The sequence below is a fragment of the Diceros bicornis genome, chromosome 3 (assembly GCF_020826845.1).
Source record: "Diceros bicornis minor isolate mBicDic1 chromosome 3, mDicBic1.mat.cur, whole genome shotgun sequence".
In the NCBI taxonomy this organism is placed as follows: Eukaryota; Metazoa; Chordata; class Mammalia; order Perissodactyla; family Rhinocerotidae; genus Diceros; species Diceros bicornis.
The window spans coordinates 47437771-47454560 of NC_080742.1; the positions used below are offsets into that span (position 1 = coordinate 47437771).

The window sequence follows — 16790 nt, forward strand, 5'->3', positions numbered from 1 at the left end:
TAGGGCACAGGGAAGACCAAAACTAACTTTTATAAAAGCCTGCTGTGTGCCTAGCTATTTGCATACCTTGTCGTTAAATTCTCACAGCCACAATCATTAGGTTGCTATTATGAGCTTCATTTTACTGGGGAGACTGAAACTCAGATCCATTGTCTTTTTTTTGTATGTGTGTGTGTGTGTGAGGAAGATCAGCCCTGAGCTAACATCCACGCTAATCCTCCCCTTTTTGCTGAGGAAGACCAGCTCTGAGCTAACATCTATTGCCAATCCTCCTTTTTTTTTTTCCCCAAAGCCCCAGTAGGTAGTTGTATGTCATAGTTGCACATCCTTTTAGTTGCTGTATGTGGGACGCGGCCTCAGCGTGGCCAGAGAAGCGGTGCGTCGGTGCGCGACCCAGGTCCGAACCCGGGCCGCCAGTAGCGGAGCGCGCGCACTTAACCGCTAAGCCACGGGGCCGGCCCTCCATTGTCATTTTTTTAAGGCCACCAAACCATTCAGGGATGGGAACTGAACCGGGTCTGTCTGGCTGTAAACCTCACACCCTTTCCTTTGAGTTTGCTGTTTTCTTTTGCTTCACTCATTGCCTGACATATAGGAGGCACGCTTCACGTATTGTAAACAGACTGCCTAATTGTCTTCCCAGAAAGTATGGACCATTTGCACTCCCACCAGCATCATATGAGTTTGCACTTATACGTCCAGTCCCCATGGCACTTTAACAGTTCCAGATGGTTCCACTTTTTGATTAGTTTCTTTACTTAAAACTCTGTTTTTAACTTTTTGTCTTCATTGAAGGTGAGTTTAACTATGGCTCTTAAAATTTCTTTCACCTGTCTAGTGAGCACTAACAGGGATGACCAAGTCCTTGTTTGTAGGGAATAAAGTTCGATTTAGATATGTTTATTCTAACTTTTGGTTTTATTATTTATATTTTGTGCCCATATTTTTATTTTGGCTAATTTATCTATCATGGACTAATAATGGTGAGTTTAAATCTTCTTCACAGTTTTGTTTTGGTCACCCTGAGTCAGATGAAGTATAAAATTTGATTCTTCTGATATATAAATATGAAATGATAGAAAATGTGAATAAATGAATAAAAAAAAACACAAGCTAATGAATATTGGTGATGAGATAGTCTAAATTGCTCCTTCTCATATTTATTGGGTCAAGATTTCTGTTTCTGGCAATGTGAAAGATTGGATAACTTGAAAATGCTCCCTGTACAAAATAAAAATAGAAATACTGACTCGAACATTTAAAATGCCTTTTGCAATTCAGAGAGAGCAACTGCGCATCGTCTCTAAGGACACAGGCTCTCCAGGCAATCTGGGATTGCAGGTTTGAGAAGGAACAAACCGCCGTTACTCACGGATGACACAATTGTGCAGAAAATCATGCTTACCTTGTCCCCATTAGACTGTGAGTTCTTTAAGAACTAGGTCATATGAATCTATTACCCTCTGTACATTTAAGTGCATTTAGACAGAATTTACAGGAAGAGAGATTAAGAACATCAAAACAGAGGTGTAATGGTCCCCTGGGAATTAAAGAACAAGCAGAAAAAAACATCTGAGATTACACTGATTAAACAGAAAGTTATAAGCACTTGACTGACTCTGTTTATGGCGGTCAGAGACTCAGGCCCATAAACTCTTTTGGTACATTTTGAAGAACATCATTCTAATATTTGGAAAGTTTGGTATTGCTGCTCTCATTGCCTCTGTTAAGAACATTCCTCTACGTGGAATGTCTGCGCTCTTCCCCAGCCTGAATGAAGTGGACGGGCATGATAAATGCCTGATTACGCCAGCCTTGCATTCATTGCCAGCCTTGCATTCATTAGGCGACTATGTATTGAGCACCAGTAGGTGCCAGCAACTGCCCCAGGGTCTGTGGATCTTGAGATGAGCAACACAGACTCTGCCCTGAGTAGCTCAAAGTCATGGGGAGGTAGCATTGATTTGACTCTTAGTATATACTGCCCTATAAAATGTTACTTATACACACACTCACACATTTTTCAATATGTGCACATATAATTATGTATGTTTACAAAATTCATATGTATCATATATAAAATAATTTGCAACACTACTGTGGAAAGTATATACACTGGGGAAGCACAGGCTCTAGAGTCTTACTAAAATGTGTTCAGAATTAAGATTAAAATCAAACATCTGCCTGGGCAAGTTACTCTGAGTCTTCATTTCTCTCTGCAAAATGGAGATACTTGGGAGAATCAATGACTTCAAGCATGTGACAAGGTGACCAATACACAATAGGTGGCTCAGCACGTGTTCATTCCCTTTGTGTGCATGTATCTTGCTGCCTCAAACTGCAAAGTAAGTCTTCTTAGGGATAAGATGCATGTGTGATAGGATTCACATGTGTTCCTTTTACTCCTCCCCAGAGGTCAGCCTGGTACCATACACAGAGCAGAATGACTGATTACGAAAGGCCATGAAACATCTGAAAGAGCCTGCTACCTCTCCAGCATTGTGTGGGGACTTTCTAACCAGAGTGTTCTCAAAGTGTTTAGGAAGTGAAGATTGATGTCCACTTGGGTTTGGAATAACTGACTTTTCCTTTGTGTTGAAGACTGAAGATGAACTCATGCTGGCACCAGGATTTGCAGCTCCGCCCAATCTAGATTATTCAGGCTACCACCAGTACATAGAGGAGATGCTCCCTCCAGAAAGCCCAGCACTGTATGGCCTCCACCCAAACGCTGAAATAGAATTCCTGACAGTGATGTCCAACACCCTCTTCAGAACTTTGCTGGAGACGCAGCCCAGGAACGCACTCAGCAGTGAGGAGCCGGGGCAGGCCACGGAAGACAAGGTAGAGGGTCTCTCTTTTCTCTTGAGGTATAACATATATACAGCACTAATCTTGAGCTTACAACTCAATGAATTTTACCTTTGTATACACCCGTATAGCCACTACCCGGATCAAAATACAGAACATTTCCAACACTCCGGGATACTCATGCCCCTTACCAGTCAATACCCTCTCCACCCCAGCCCAAGGATAACCACTCTCCATACCTCTATCACCATAGATTAGCTTTGCCTGTGTTTGAACTTCAACTAGATGCAGTCATACAGTATGTACTCTTTTATGTTTAGCTCCTTTCACTCCACATTACATTTGTGAGATTCATCCATGTTGTTGCAGGGACCGACGGTTCATTTTTGTTTAGTATTCTATTATATGAATATATAATTCTTTATTCATTCTAGATCAAACGGTATAATGTTTAGCTTTAGTAGATACTCCCAAACAGTTTTTCAAACTGGTTGCACCTCCCCCCAGCAGTGGGTGTGAGTTCCAGCTGCTCTTGCTCCTTGCGGTCTTGTTAGGGGTCATGGTATTTCACTGTGGTTTTAACTTTGCATTCCTCAGTTGAGGAATAATATTGAGCATCTTTTCATCTGCTTATGGCCATTTGGATATACCTGCATGTGAAGTACCTGTTCTGGTTGCTTGCCCAATTTTTAATTGGGTTGTCAATCTTTTTCTTATTGATGTGTAAGAATTCTTTATTCTAGATGTGTGTCCTTTGTCAGATATATGTATTGCAAACATCTTCTCCAAATATGTGGCTTGCCTTTCACTCAATGTGTTTTTGGCTCTGTCATTTTGTTATGGTATCTTTTTTTACACTATCTTGGAAGACTGGCATTATTATTCTTTTGAAGGTATTTATTGGCCTAGAATGATGGGGAGGAGAAATGGACACCAAATAATTTGTTTTACCTTCAGATTAAAATCTTGTTTCTCATTAATTTAAAACTTGAATAGTTTCTTTTTCCCTGAATAAATTAGCCTTATTTCTCTCTCAAAATTATGAGTCAAGGATTCAGGTTGTTGGAACACACTAAACATCAGATCTAATTATAGTGAGGCCCCAGGAACTTTCCAGATTATTTCTTGAAATTTTTCAATTCTCTCTTGAAATAAGGCTGTTCGTTGAGACACTTGTTTGTAATTTAGAAGCTTTAGAATTTGTTGTAGCATGTTTTATCCTATATACTAACATTTTCACTACATGAATGTTAGATTTAAAAAAAGAAGATGAACAATGAAAAAAATCATCCATTTGGGAAAAGCTATAGTGTTAATAGAAGCAGAGAGGTAGAAGAGGTCTTCGTCTAGTTTTGGGGCTTCAATCTTTCCAACAAGCAAGCTGATCATTAAACCAGAAGTGCAAAGCAAATGAGGTCAAGATGCCTCCACAGATTGGCCTCAACAATCTGGCAAACAGATTGGAGCAATGACCATCTATTGGATGCTTGCCATATGCTAGGCACTAAAGAAATTACTTTACACATATGCCATTCAATCCTCAATAGCTCTGAGTAGTCTGAGGATCCCTATTGCAAAGATTAGCTTAGGTGATTTGCCAAGGCCAGACAGCTAGAAAGGGCCGATGAAGGAAACCAAATTCTAGCTGATTCCAAAAGCCATTCTTTTACCTAACTTTTTTACTACACTGTGCTTCATACTTTCTACTGTTGCTGTAAATGAATTTAAGATTTCATGATCTGACAAATTACCTGCTAGGGTGCTCAAGCAATTTGCAAGCATGATGGCAGTAATCAGAGAAATCAAGGAAAGAGGGAAAGTTTCCTGAGGCTGAAGACAAGCAATATTTTTCGATCTTTTGTCCTTTTTGGGTATTTGTTGGTTTCCCCAGCTCAGTAAAACTGTATAGCTAGAATAAATATTGCTCATTGGAGTACTCTGTACATATTCACATCTTCAGTGTATAAATCTTTCATTTCTTCAGGGCAACAACTATAGAAGATAGAGTCTTCCTTGTAGTTGAAAATGTTCATCTAATTTGCCTCCAGAATTTTAGGATGTGTCAGTTGGGAGGGCAGCATCAGTCACCAGAATTAGCTCAAGCTTAAAGGGCGTCTTTGGTTCATGTGACTTTTCAAATGATTTTTTTTTTTAATTAGCAGATTACAAAATGTCATACACAAATGCTTGGGTTCTACTTCCTCAGATCATATCTTTACATACAAATGAAATGTAGTTATCACAGTTCTTATGTGCCCTAAGTGCTAACAGGGAATAAGCTGCAAACAAGCTCCTCCCTGACTAGACTGTGGGATCTAAAGGAGGGAGGGGGCTGCATTGATGCGGAAGGTAGCTGAGGTAGTTGGCCACTCTGCCCATCTCCTGGGAGTAGCAGGTATCTTTTTTTTTTTCTGAGGAAGATCAGCCCTGAGGTAACATCTGATGCCAATCCTCCTCTTTTGCTGAGGAAGATTGGCCCTGGGCTAACATCTGTGCCCATCTTCCTCTACTTTATATGGGACGCAGCCACAGCATGGCTTGACAAGCAGTGCATCAGTGTGCACCTGGGATCTGAACCCGCAAATCCCAGGCCACCGAAGCGGAGCTCACACACTTAACCACTGCGCCACCAGGCTGGCCCCAATAGTAGTAGGCATCTTTTAAATGTATTAGCAAGTGTCTTTGGGAGTTGTAAGATATATTCTGGGACTTACAAAAATAGATACATAGTCACTGTGAACAAAAATGAAACAGAAAGGAGCTAAATTTTTGTGTGTGTTCATGATTTAAGGTTAAGAATATCTTGGATGACATTTTGGAGAAACTTCCGGAAGAGTTCAACATGGCAGAGATAATGCAAAAAAACTCAAATAGAAGCCCCTATGTTCTTGTTTGCTTCCAAGAATGTGAGAGGATGAATATTCTCCTTCGGGAAATGCATGCGTCACTTCAACAATTCGACCTTGGTTTGAAGGTAAGTTTAAAAGTGGGACTAGAGCAGGCTTCACCACATCAGAAGACATTCACTATGCGGCCATTTTTCTCCATACAAGGGGGAGCTGACGTTATCTCCTGACATGGAAGCCCAGCAGTCTGCCTTGAGTTATGACATCGTACCAGACACTTGGAGCAAACTGGCTTACCCATCTACTTACGGCCTGGCCCAGTGGTAAGCTAGCCCCGGCCTCACTCCCACCGGCCTTTATCTACCTCAGTGCTGAGTCAGGGTTCTGAATTATTATTCAACCTTGCAAGAACTATGAAGATTGTGCTTTGTGACTGTTAAGCGTGCAAACTAACTACCACCAGTTTCATTTGAGTTTCCTTGTGTGTTGCTTTAAAGGGAAAAATCAATTAAAAGTCAGGCTCAGAGCAAGATTCAAATTCTGCCTCTTACTTGTTAGCTATTTGATGATCTTGGACAAAATATCTGACCTCTCTCATTTCGCAGTTTATCTTCTGAAAAATGTAGATAACAACAGAATTCCCTCATTGAGTTTTTACGATTTAAATGGCCATGGAAGGCAACCTGAGTCTGCTCTCATGACATCTTATACCCTTATCTTCAAAGCCAGTGATTACTAAGGGCATTTCATAGCTAACTTTTAAAAGTTTGTAGTATGGTATGCAGTAAATCAGACTGTCTTCGACGCATGGGTATGACTGCACAGATGTGTCACAAAGCCAGGGGCAGAAATTCACAGCTCCCTGAGGGCCGGTGTTATCTCCAACTGCTCCTTAGCCTTGGTACTCAATACAGGAAGTTTCATAAGGTTCTCTCTATTCCTGACTTTTCAGTACAGAGATTATTTTTGCTTTCCTAAAACTTTCTTCCATGAACCACAGTGTTAGTCTGAGCCTTAGACTGGAAGGTGCATTAGAATGCCAAATGACTGCACGTTGGAAATTCCCCCCAGGCACCTGGGTGTTTGCTGTGTGGGATGTGTGCAAACACAGGAGTGGGAGGTGCAACATGGAAACGCCGCAGATGGCAGCAGAGAACCTCAGCAGGGAGCGTGAGGAAAGCCTGTCACTGGATTTCTGCTATCGCTATGAATATCCACAATTGGATTTTATATTTCAAATCAAAAATATTTATATTTACACTTAAACTTTATGATGATAACTTTGAGCTTATTTCTACCATCTTATTTTGTGCTTTCTAATTTCTGTATTTTTCTTCTTTTATTCCAACCTTTTCTGGCTTCTGTCAGTTTAATAGTTCCCTTCATTCCACCTTTACCCTGTACCATTCCTATTATTTTAGTGGAGACACTTTACATTGTAACATACCCACTTTTGATTTTTCTAACACAATGTAAAGTCAACACTTTGCTTTAGAATTTTAACTCCCTCTGAACATCAGCCTCCTCTGGTCTGGAATCGTAGTTCAACCTTAAACCACAGTACTTTTGTTTATAGTTGATAATTATTTTTGCCTTAACACATAGATCGATTTCTTTGCTCATTGTTGCTTTTTGCATCTCATTCTGGCTCCTTTGTTCTGGGCCCTTTTTCTTTTTGCTAAAGGATAAAATATACAGCAGGGCTCTCAGTGTACGTGGTGGGGAGTAAATGGGATCGTGTGTCCGACTTTGACTTCTCTTCACCCCACACTCGCTCTTGATTAATAGTTTACCTATATGTAGAATTCTAAGACAATTATTTTCTCTTAGAACTTCAGTGTTATAACTCCATTGTCTTCTGCTATTTACTTTAGCTAATGAGTCTCTTCTTCAATATACTTGTCACTCCTTCACAACTAATCTGTCCTCTCTGGGAATTTTTTAAGATTTTTCTCTTTACTCTTGATGTTCTACAATTTTACTACTGTATTTAGGTGTGGACTTCTAAAAATGTATCCTAATTGGTACTTTGTGCTGTTACAAATGTGTGAGTCCACCTGTTGCTTCCACTCTGAAAAATGTTTATTCTTTATTTCTCCAAATATTGCCTTCCCCATCCTCTTCATTATATTTACTTACCTACCTGAATCCTCGTATTTCCAATCTGTCTCTCTCTCTGCTGTATTCTGGTTGATTTCATCACTGCTAGGTGATCTTAATTATATCTTCAGTTGTCTCCAGTTTACTGTTTCTCTCCTTTTTAATATTTCATTGTCCAAAATCAATTTTCAGTTCCAATTGTTTATATTTGAGGGGGAGGTACCTGACCTAGTTTCATAATTTCCTGTTTTTATGACTGTTATTCTCTTTCTCAGGAGTTTAAACATACTTAAGTCTTTTTTTTTTCAGATTCCTCTTATTTTATTTCCTGGGTTATCAACATTCCTGTTTGTTGGAATTGCTGGTGGTTTTTCATGTCATATAATCAGTTATCTTTATACTCAAATGACAGTTTGGTTGGTTATAAAAAACAAATTCAATCCATTCATTGTTGGAGGACTTTGTAGGCATCACTCTATTCTCTGATCAAATGCTGCTGCTGTGGAGGTGTCTGAAGCTGACAGAATTTTTTCCTCCTTTATAAAAAAAGACTTCATGTTTTTTCCTGGCTGTCCAGGGGATTCTCTGTCTTCATAGTCTGTACTAAGATATATCTTCGTGTTGATTATTCTGTGTCAAATTTTCTTGAAACATGGTATGTCTTTGATTATACAGATGCAAATTTGTAATTTAGGGAAACTCAAATTTTCTAGACTTGTATTCATAAATGTGTTCTGTTTCATTTCAGTTTTCATCTTATTTTCACTCTTTTCCACTTCATCTTATTTGCTTTTCTTATTATTCTAACTTATGCTGCTGCACTTTTTGCTTTCATTTCTCTATATTGCTTTTTCTACTTCTGAGATCTTCCAACAATTTCCTCACTTTTTCTTAGCTGATCACTTCTAAACCATAATCTTGTTTATACAAGCAATCATTTGATATTTTAAAAACTTGCTGCAAATTGTCTGGCTGCAATGTTTATCCTCTTGTGGCAAACATTTTGAGATAAAAAGTCTTTCTATCCTTGCTTTTCCTGTTCTTAGAAAACACAAAGAAAAGAAAGGCTATTGTTAAGTATATTTTCCCCAAACCAGCTATTTGAAAGAATTTAATATGGGGCAGGGCACAGAGCCACGTTCTGAGCTAGGAGGAATGTTCCTTGTGGTGACTCACATTTGAATGTGAACGTTTAGAGCCCTTCCTCCTTCACAGCCCAATCTCAGGCAGACGTTTCCTGTAGCGGTGGTTTGTCGGGTGATTCCTCATCCACTCTGCTTCCTTTGCAACTCTGAACCAACACAGGCGCCAGCCCGTGTGGCCCTCACCCCGGAGAACTGCTCTGCTGGCTTTTATGTTGAGCTGTCCCTCTCTGTGCTCCATCTCATGCCCTGCTCCATTTTCCCGCTGTTTCTAGCAGCTCCTACACCTACATTTCAAGGTCGCACATTTCCTAATTTTATCAAAGAAGTTCTTTCCTTAGTCTCGATGAGCCAGCTTCCTCCTAGGTAAACTGCGGATACTTCCTATCTTGCATAATTGTTGTGCAGATCAGATCAGAGAACCTGTGTAGAAACAGCAGTTTCTCATGCAACAGATGGAAGATTGTTCTTTCCCTTAATAACCTTTCCTTTCCCACTTTCAGGTAATTACTGCCTCTGGGAAGACCACTGTCATATGCTCTATTGCCTCTGCCTTTTCCGGCAACTCTGGTCTTAGAACAATCATTGCAGCTTTCCCCTGCCCGTCCTCAGACACACACAGGTGTTCTTTCCCGTGTGTTCCCATGCGCGCTCCACACACCTCCACGTTAGCATGTGTCAGCTCGGATCATACACAGGTCACCTGTGTATAGTCACCACATACCACTAGGAGGACCTAAAACAAACAGTTCCTGAATAAATGGAGACGAATTTTCCACATTCCCCAGTGTTTCTTGTCCCTAATAGTAATAGTTGTAAGATAGAAAATCTAGAGAGAAAAATATAGCCCTTTAAAGGGACAATGTTCCACAAGTCATCAGGCAACAATCTTACTAGTTATCAGTGGTATACCTCTCTCCCACAACCCCCACCATCCCTTCCCCAGAATCTACTTAATCTTATTGGAAAACTTCTCTATTACTAAAAAGCAAGTTTATTTCTTCTTACCTTCTATTAAACAGGTTTAATGACCTCCTCTTGCGATGCCGAGAACTCGATACCTGGACACAAGATCTCACCCTTCCGGCTGTGGTGTGGCTTTCTGGCTTCTTCAATCCTCAGTCCTTCTTAACTGGTAAGGCTGGGGTAGGGCAGTCCGTGATGCTGACAGACCCACACCCCTAGCAGGAATCCTGCCTGGCTTTACCTAGGAGTGACTCTCCCTGCCCTGCTCACCAGTCCTCATGCAGTAGCCATGACAGAAAAGGGAGACGGAGTGACAGCAGAAACTACGGAAGAAATAAAATTCTGGGCAGGAGCAGCCACGTGAGGTGGGATAAGGGTCAGTCTAGTAAACGTTCTCTGTCAAGGGCCACATGCTCTCCTTCTTTCATGACGACTCTACTTTTCCATGATAGTTTTCCATGATAGTGTTTGCAAAAGCAAACACAGACAATACATAACCTAATGGGCACATGGCCGTTCCAGTAAAACTTCATTTACAAAAGCAGGGAGGTTGTCCTGTGGGCCTTAGTTTGCCAACCCTTGCTCTAGTGCAAGCACATGCCCTAAGGGACCAAAGCATGCTTCAGGTAGATGCTCACCTTACCGGTGGCTCCTGGGAACCTTATGTACAACTTTATCCAATTCCTGTTCCTTCTCCTCCCAAAGCAATCATGCAGACCATAGCTCGAAAAAATGAGTGGCCACTGGATAAAATGTGCTTGACTGTTGATGTTACCAAAAAAACAAAGGAAGATTATGGCCATCCCCCAAGGGAAGGTGCATATCTCCACGGGCTCCTCATGGAAGGTAAGAGACACCCCAAGGAGTACATGTAGGGTCATTAACCTCATTTCCTGCTCTCTCTTTCAAACGATTTAAATGCCACAATGTGTGGCCAATGTGAGCCAAATTTTTAAGGCATTTAGGGTGATGGCTATCACATGAATTTGCACATAGATCTAGTGTTAACACCACAGGATAATTTAAGACCTACACTGAATTTATTTTGCTTTGTAATATAACTTCACTGTTTGTTTTAATATAAGACTTCGCTACGCCTTTAAGATGCAATGTACATTGTGAATCTCTAAGGGGGTGTGTGGCTAGAGTATGCAATATTTTCCAAATTTATTCAGTCATGCCAGACATTTCCTCTTATCCTAGTCTCTGCCGAGATGCTGCTTTTCACTTTAAAGCAAGTGCAACAATTTCAAATGTTTAAGTGCAGCGTAGGTGAGATAGATGAGTGACCTGAACTTGGCGTAAGAAAAGAAGGTGTGGTGGAGAAGAAATGTGTTCAATTAGAGACTTCTCACACTGTCTGTAAGCATTCAAATTCACATTTCTTTTAAAGGGAGGGCAAACTACTTTGTTTTAGTGTGTCTGGATTCTTACAAAATCTATTTTCATAGGAAAGTTTAAGTGTTAAGCATGGGAACATTGATCTATGCCTCCAGTGTATATGTGGCAGCAGGTAGATAACCCCCCTCATAAAGCTCAATCACAGGCCAGCTCTGTAAAGAAGCCACTGACAAGCAGTCGTTACAAAACCAGAACATTTATTGCCTACAACAATTAGAGGATCAGTACCCACATGCTACACTGTTGCAACTCTTGTGTTTTTGCTGTAGGTGCCAGATGGGACAGCCAGTCAGGAACCATCGTTGAAGCCCGCCTCAAGGAGTTAACATCTGTGATGCCCGTCATCTTTGTAAAAGCCATACCCACAGACAGACAGGAAACAACACAGACCTATGAGTGCCCTGTGTACAGAACCAAAATGAGGGGCCCCAACTACGTCTGGACCTTCAGGTTGAAGAGCAAAGAGAAGACGGCCAAATGGGTTCTAGCAGGTGTGGCTCTGCTGCTAGAAGCATAAAAGGGCCCTTGTGCTAGGACTCACATTCTTCCAGCCTCAGCCGGAACACAGTGAAGATTTTTCATTGTGTCACTGCACTGTTCCCATGCATGTTAACTTATTCTATTGAAAGGCAAAGAACATATTCCAAAACTTACATGTGCATTAATTTTTTTTTTTAACACCATCCGTAAAAAGTGGAGAAGGGAAAGAGAAAGAAAGAAAGGTAGAAAAAAATACTGGAAACTTATTGAGAATTGGTTCCACTGAACATACAACCTCAAAAACAATGTGGCTGGAAGTCTCATGGTCAGTAAGTAGAATTTTAGTTCTTACAGCTATTAAACAAAATCTTTCTTTTAGCCCTACACTATTTCAACATATAGAAGCCACTGGCTCCAGGCAGCAGGTGAATCCTGAATGAAGAGGCAGATACTCCTGCCAGCCAGCATTGCTCTGAGGCCTCCCGTGTCGGTAATGTGCCAGTCCACGTCTTGTTCAAGTTTTATTAAAATTCTAGTACTCTCAAGTTCGTGGTTAATTGCACTTTGTAATTTAGGGGAACATTCTTCAATGTAAGTTTCCAATGACCCAGAGCAGGTTAAACGACATGGTTTGAACTATGGTCACTTGTGATAAGGGAAACTGAAAGGGCTGTGACCCCTGTAAAACTCAGCCTGAAGGAGGTAAAAGATCAAGGCAACAGAGATAATCAAACAGGGTCAAAGGCAAGAGCTGCTCACACAATGCTTCTCCAGAACTTACTTACCTGAACTGTAACTCCACCCCATTTAAACCGTGCTTTATAATCATCTACAGATGCTTCTAACAATTCCATCTACAAACAGGCCTGTGTATACATGGATATAGATTCCTCTGCTTTGCTGTCTTCCTGAGAAATCTTTTTAAGCATATAAACAATTTTTCTTTAAAAATATAGTATTTAGATCTACAAAGAATTTCTGTATAAAAACACCACCGTAAGAAATCTCAGGCACAAACAGTACTCTGCAGTGAGCTGGCTGGTTCTTCTTTTTCTTAATTGTCCTCCACCAGCTGCTTCTGTAAGCTGAGAAACAGACAGGAAGTGTTACTGTGATCAGTAGTGAGTGGGAGAGAGGCAAATACAGCAGCGCTCGAGGCTCAACGACCTCTAGGGTACAAAGACCAAACCCAACCTTCTGATGTGAGGTCAGTCCTTCTGTGTCAATAATGGTAGACCCGGCAGGCAGGCCCCCAGCGTGAAGTGCCTCACTCTCACGTTCCAGAACTGCGCATTCGAGTCTGCTGCCGGCCACAATTCCATCTCCTCCCCAGAGTGAGATAACCATGTGCTAAGCGCACACAGCCCAAACCTCTCTGCCCAATATGATTAGGGCTGCCTCTGGCCCTTCACAGTCTTCCCCTCAACCTGCCTTGAATACCCCACTTCTGTTTCATACAATGAGGGGCAATTCTGGATACAGACAGTTAATAGGGAAGACATCAGTCCTGAGCTTTTTCCAATACAAACAAACAAACAGATAATGGATGGCACTCCAGGTGTTTCATACAAATCAGCCTGAAATAAGGCAACCACGACCTGCCTAGAGGGTGTCCCCCACTGGGCCCGTGGATGACAACCTCCATTTTTGGTTTGTGAGACTTACCTCTCCAGATATTCCTTAACGTTATTATAACCGTAAAACTTGGCCAGATGAATGAGGATCCCTGTGGCACAGCGGCCATCACGCTTCCGGCAGTAACTGCAATTGCAGATCCCACGGCAGGGAGGGCACATCCAATCCTAGGAGAGACACGACAGCAGAAATTTCCCCCATTATCTACAGGCTCTGGCAAGACGAGATGATGGTGAAGCCTGGCTCACCTGGTCTCTCCTCCAATCTTTAATCACATGTTATCTTTCAGTAAATGTCACAAGGTGAAGGCTTATCTAATGTGTCTCCTTCCTCTCACGTGTTTCAAAAAGGCCTAGAAAGGTTGATTACCCAACATCACACATGGAGAAATATTGAAAAATGCTGGTTTTAGACAGGACCAGCTACATAATTAGTAGACACCTGTTGAGAAATTTTGGAGAATTTCAGGAGTATTAGACCAAGTGCAGAGCCTCATACAACCGCACAGGTCACACACCTGTGAAGTCCGCCCTGGTTTTGGGAGTGCAGGGTTTCTCAAAAGATCAGTGAGACCCAGGGGTGAATTCTAGCTCTTACACTCCCTTTGTGTGATTGTTGTAAAACTGCTAGTCAGGTTAAGTGGTTTATATTCATCTGCAAATGGGAACAGTATATTCACCCCTATGACTGCTCCATAAGAGGTCATGCAGTGGTTAAAAGCACAGTCTCTGGAGCCAGACTACCCAGCTTCAAGGGCATACATACCAATCATGATACTCTTGTCTCATTTTACAGAGGGAACTGAGGCATACAGAGATTACATACCTCCTTCATAAGGTTAAATGAGTTAATAACGGAAATAAACTGCATTAACAGATGTGAAACTTTACAGCAGGGCCAGGCATCCTCCACCACAATATACTTGCCCCCGGCCTGGCTGGCCCAGGAAAAATCAAGGTAAATTACACCGCTGAAGAAAGGCACCCAGATTCACCTGTACAAACCAAAACTGTAAGAAAGCTTGGCTCTGACCCTGGAAGACCCAATGCCTTCTCTTCCTGTCCTATCTGTTGGTCAGTTTGCTCTCTTTCCAGAAGGAAACAATTTTTCATTTTCCCCAGAGTTCAGATGCAGAGAGAGGAGGGTGGCAGAGACCTACAGAAACCAGAGCTCTGCAGCTACAGGGAGCCCCAGCTTTTGCCTGCTTCCCTTCACCAATATAGTTCATGACGAAAGTGAACTCCGTTCCTACCGGGTCCAGCAGCGCTGACCGCACGTCCTCCCCGTAGCGATTCCGCAGGCACGGCCCACAAAACTGTCCTCGCACCCCACCGCAGCCCTGGTTCCGACACACTGTCTTGGTGTCGATGGTCTTCTGCCGACACTGATGGCAAGTGTTACCCTAAGGGGGGAAGGCGGTGAGTGGGTGAACAGGGAATTTATAGGGTGAGGCCCACAAGGCCACGGGCTGTCATGGACATTCCCAAGTGCATGAAGACGCACTACCTCCCTCCTAGAATTGAGCAGCACTGTATCTCTGGTACAAACCATGGCACCCTCCGGTAGCCTGTAAGCACTTTTAGTTCTGGGGCCAGAGAAGCATATAAGGGCAGACGAGACTGAGTAAAAAATCTCCTGGTTTTAAAATGTTACAATTAAATTAAAGACATTTTAATACTACCTTAAGACAGTGTCCCATTACTTATCTAAAATATGATGTAGAACAACACAGAGCCTCCCTCCAAATCATTAAGAGAAATTTTAACCCATTTGCTACCAACCAAAGATATTCTGTCAAACTTTAGTTTCCATGGTTATATTAACCAAAAAGCACATTATTTTTTTCAATGTTTAAAACAAAAGCCATATAAATATTTAAAATATAACAATTTTAAATAAATATGCTTTTCCAAACTATACCCATCTGCCCCAGATAGAGAGACCTCTCTCCTGGTGAGAATTATGGCACTAAGCCGTCTTCCCTGTCCCAGTGACAGCTGACCCTCCAGTTCAGAGCCCGGCTCTGAGCCCTGGGGCGATGACACAAGGCTGTAAGGCCAGATACAGTTTAAAAACAATGCAGGATTTCAAACACCAGGGCCTTGGACTCCCAGTAAGAATCACAATCATGTGAATTACCCATCATGTATAATTTACCAGAACTTTATCATAGATTTTATCTCGAACAGTTATGGCAACATTTTCTAAGTCCTCTTCAGTGATATCCTCCACAGGCCGAAAAGAAGATAGACGGTGACGCCGTCTATAGCCCTGGCATTTCCCCTGCAAAATAAGCCAAAGCAGAACCTGGCATAAGATATTGAGTGGTTAAAAAGAAACTCATCAAAGTTTTAATCCCTCAGAGCGCTAGCACCATTAATGTTATGTTCCTCTTCTATTTCTCTGGAATCATTCATTCGCTTAATCATTTACTGAGCTCCTGCCACACAGTGCCAAGCTTCCTTCAATGGCAAGGTGATAAATGATAAATGGGAAGCTCCAGTTTTACCTGACCCATAAATGGTCACCTGCTGTAAACTCTGTGAGGACAGGGAAGTGAATCACATTGAAGAGCCAAACCCATAAATGGGAAGGGTCCAAATTTCTCACTCCAGACTGAAAGCAGTGGAAATGCCCCAATCCTAGAACAGAAAAGCTAGGAGGAATCACTGTACTTTCCCAAAAGCAAAACCACAAGCTGCCTGGAGGTATTAACAGGCCTTTGTGGCCTCCACTGGAGATCAAACTGGGGGTCCTACCCACTGAGCGGCTCCTTGGCTGGGCTTAGATAAAGGACTTGCTCTGTAGCCTAAAGCTTAGACCAGAGGTTCTTCTCAGAGTGTGGTCCCAGGAGCACCAGCGCCCCCGGGGAAGTTGGTGGAAATGCAAATTCTCAGCTGCTGCAGACCTACCAAGTCAGAACCTCTGCACTTTTAACAAGCCCTGGTGTGACTCTGATGAACACTCACATCTGAGGCTCACGGGCTTAAAAAAGAAGAATTTGCTTATTATGGTCAGAAAATACCCCACTAATTGTCTTCCTTCTTCTGAAACTGTAAAACTCTTCTGCAAATTTGGCAGCTGAGACAGTGAAATTCTCCAGAGCAAACTTCTCCGGAGGCCGTGCGCTCCGGGTTGGGTTCGTGCGCCGTGCGGTCTGTCCCTCCGAGAAGGCCCGCCTCACTGTTCTCTTCTTCTGAAAGCAGAGCACAGAGGTATGCAACTGTGTGCTTTCTTGAATAAAAGCCATATGGCAAGCAATTATGTCTATCAGTATTGGAATAAATCGTCATAAGAGTTCCACTTACAGAAGCTGAGTTCGGGGTTCGCACTGGGAAGAAATCTGGCATCGAGTTCAATTCTGCCAATAACTGAGCAAGCTAAAGTTCAGAACAAAAGAGAGGATCTT

General features: G+C 42.0%; 2 protein-coding genes across 5 annotated transcripts in view; one reads left to right on the forward strand and one right to left on the reverse strand.

Moving 5' to 3' along the window:
* The window catches only part of DNAH11 (dynein axonemal heavy chain 11), a 311121-nt gene extending 299235 nt beyond the window's left edge, over positions 1-11886 (forward strand). Inside the window, exons 78-83 of the mRNA XM_058534426.1 lie at positions 2602-2844; positions 5603-5785; positions 5865-5980; positions 9922-10034; positions 10571-10711; positions 11536-11886. Of these exons, the coding sequence (XP_058390409.1) occupies positions 2602-2844; positions 5603-5785; positions 5865-5980; positions 9922-10034; positions 10571-10711; positions 11536-11783 (1044 nt within the window). The 3' untranslated portion in view covers positions 11784-11886. The remainder of the gene's footprint in view (positions 1-2601; positions 2845-5602; positions 5786-5864; positions 5981-9921; positions 10035-10570; positions 10712-11535) is intronic.
* Positions 11887-12449: 563 nt separating this feature from the next.
* The window catches only part of CDCA7L (cell division cycle associated 7 like), a 48052-nt gene continuing 43711 nt past the window's right edge, over positions 12450-16790 (reverse strand). For 3 of the 4 annotated variants that reach the window (XM_058526973.1, XM_058526944.1, XM_058526954.1), the window contains 6 exons: positions 16690-16761; positions 16407-16577; positions 15539-15664; positions 14634-14783; positions 13412-13548; positions 12450-12831 (listed from right to left, as the gene is read on the reverse strand). In XM_058526973.1, coding sequence (XP_058382956.1) covers positions 12801-12831; positions 13412-13548; positions 14634-14783; positions 15539-15664; positions 16407-16577; positions 16690-16761 — 687 coding nt within the window. In that variant the 3' untranslated portion in view covers positions 12450-12800. The remainder of the gene's footprint in view (positions 12832-13411; positions 13549-14633; positions 14784-15538; positions 15665-16406; positions 16578-16689; positions 16762-16790) is intronic. The other variant, XM_058526962.1, reaches the window with a different exon arrangement.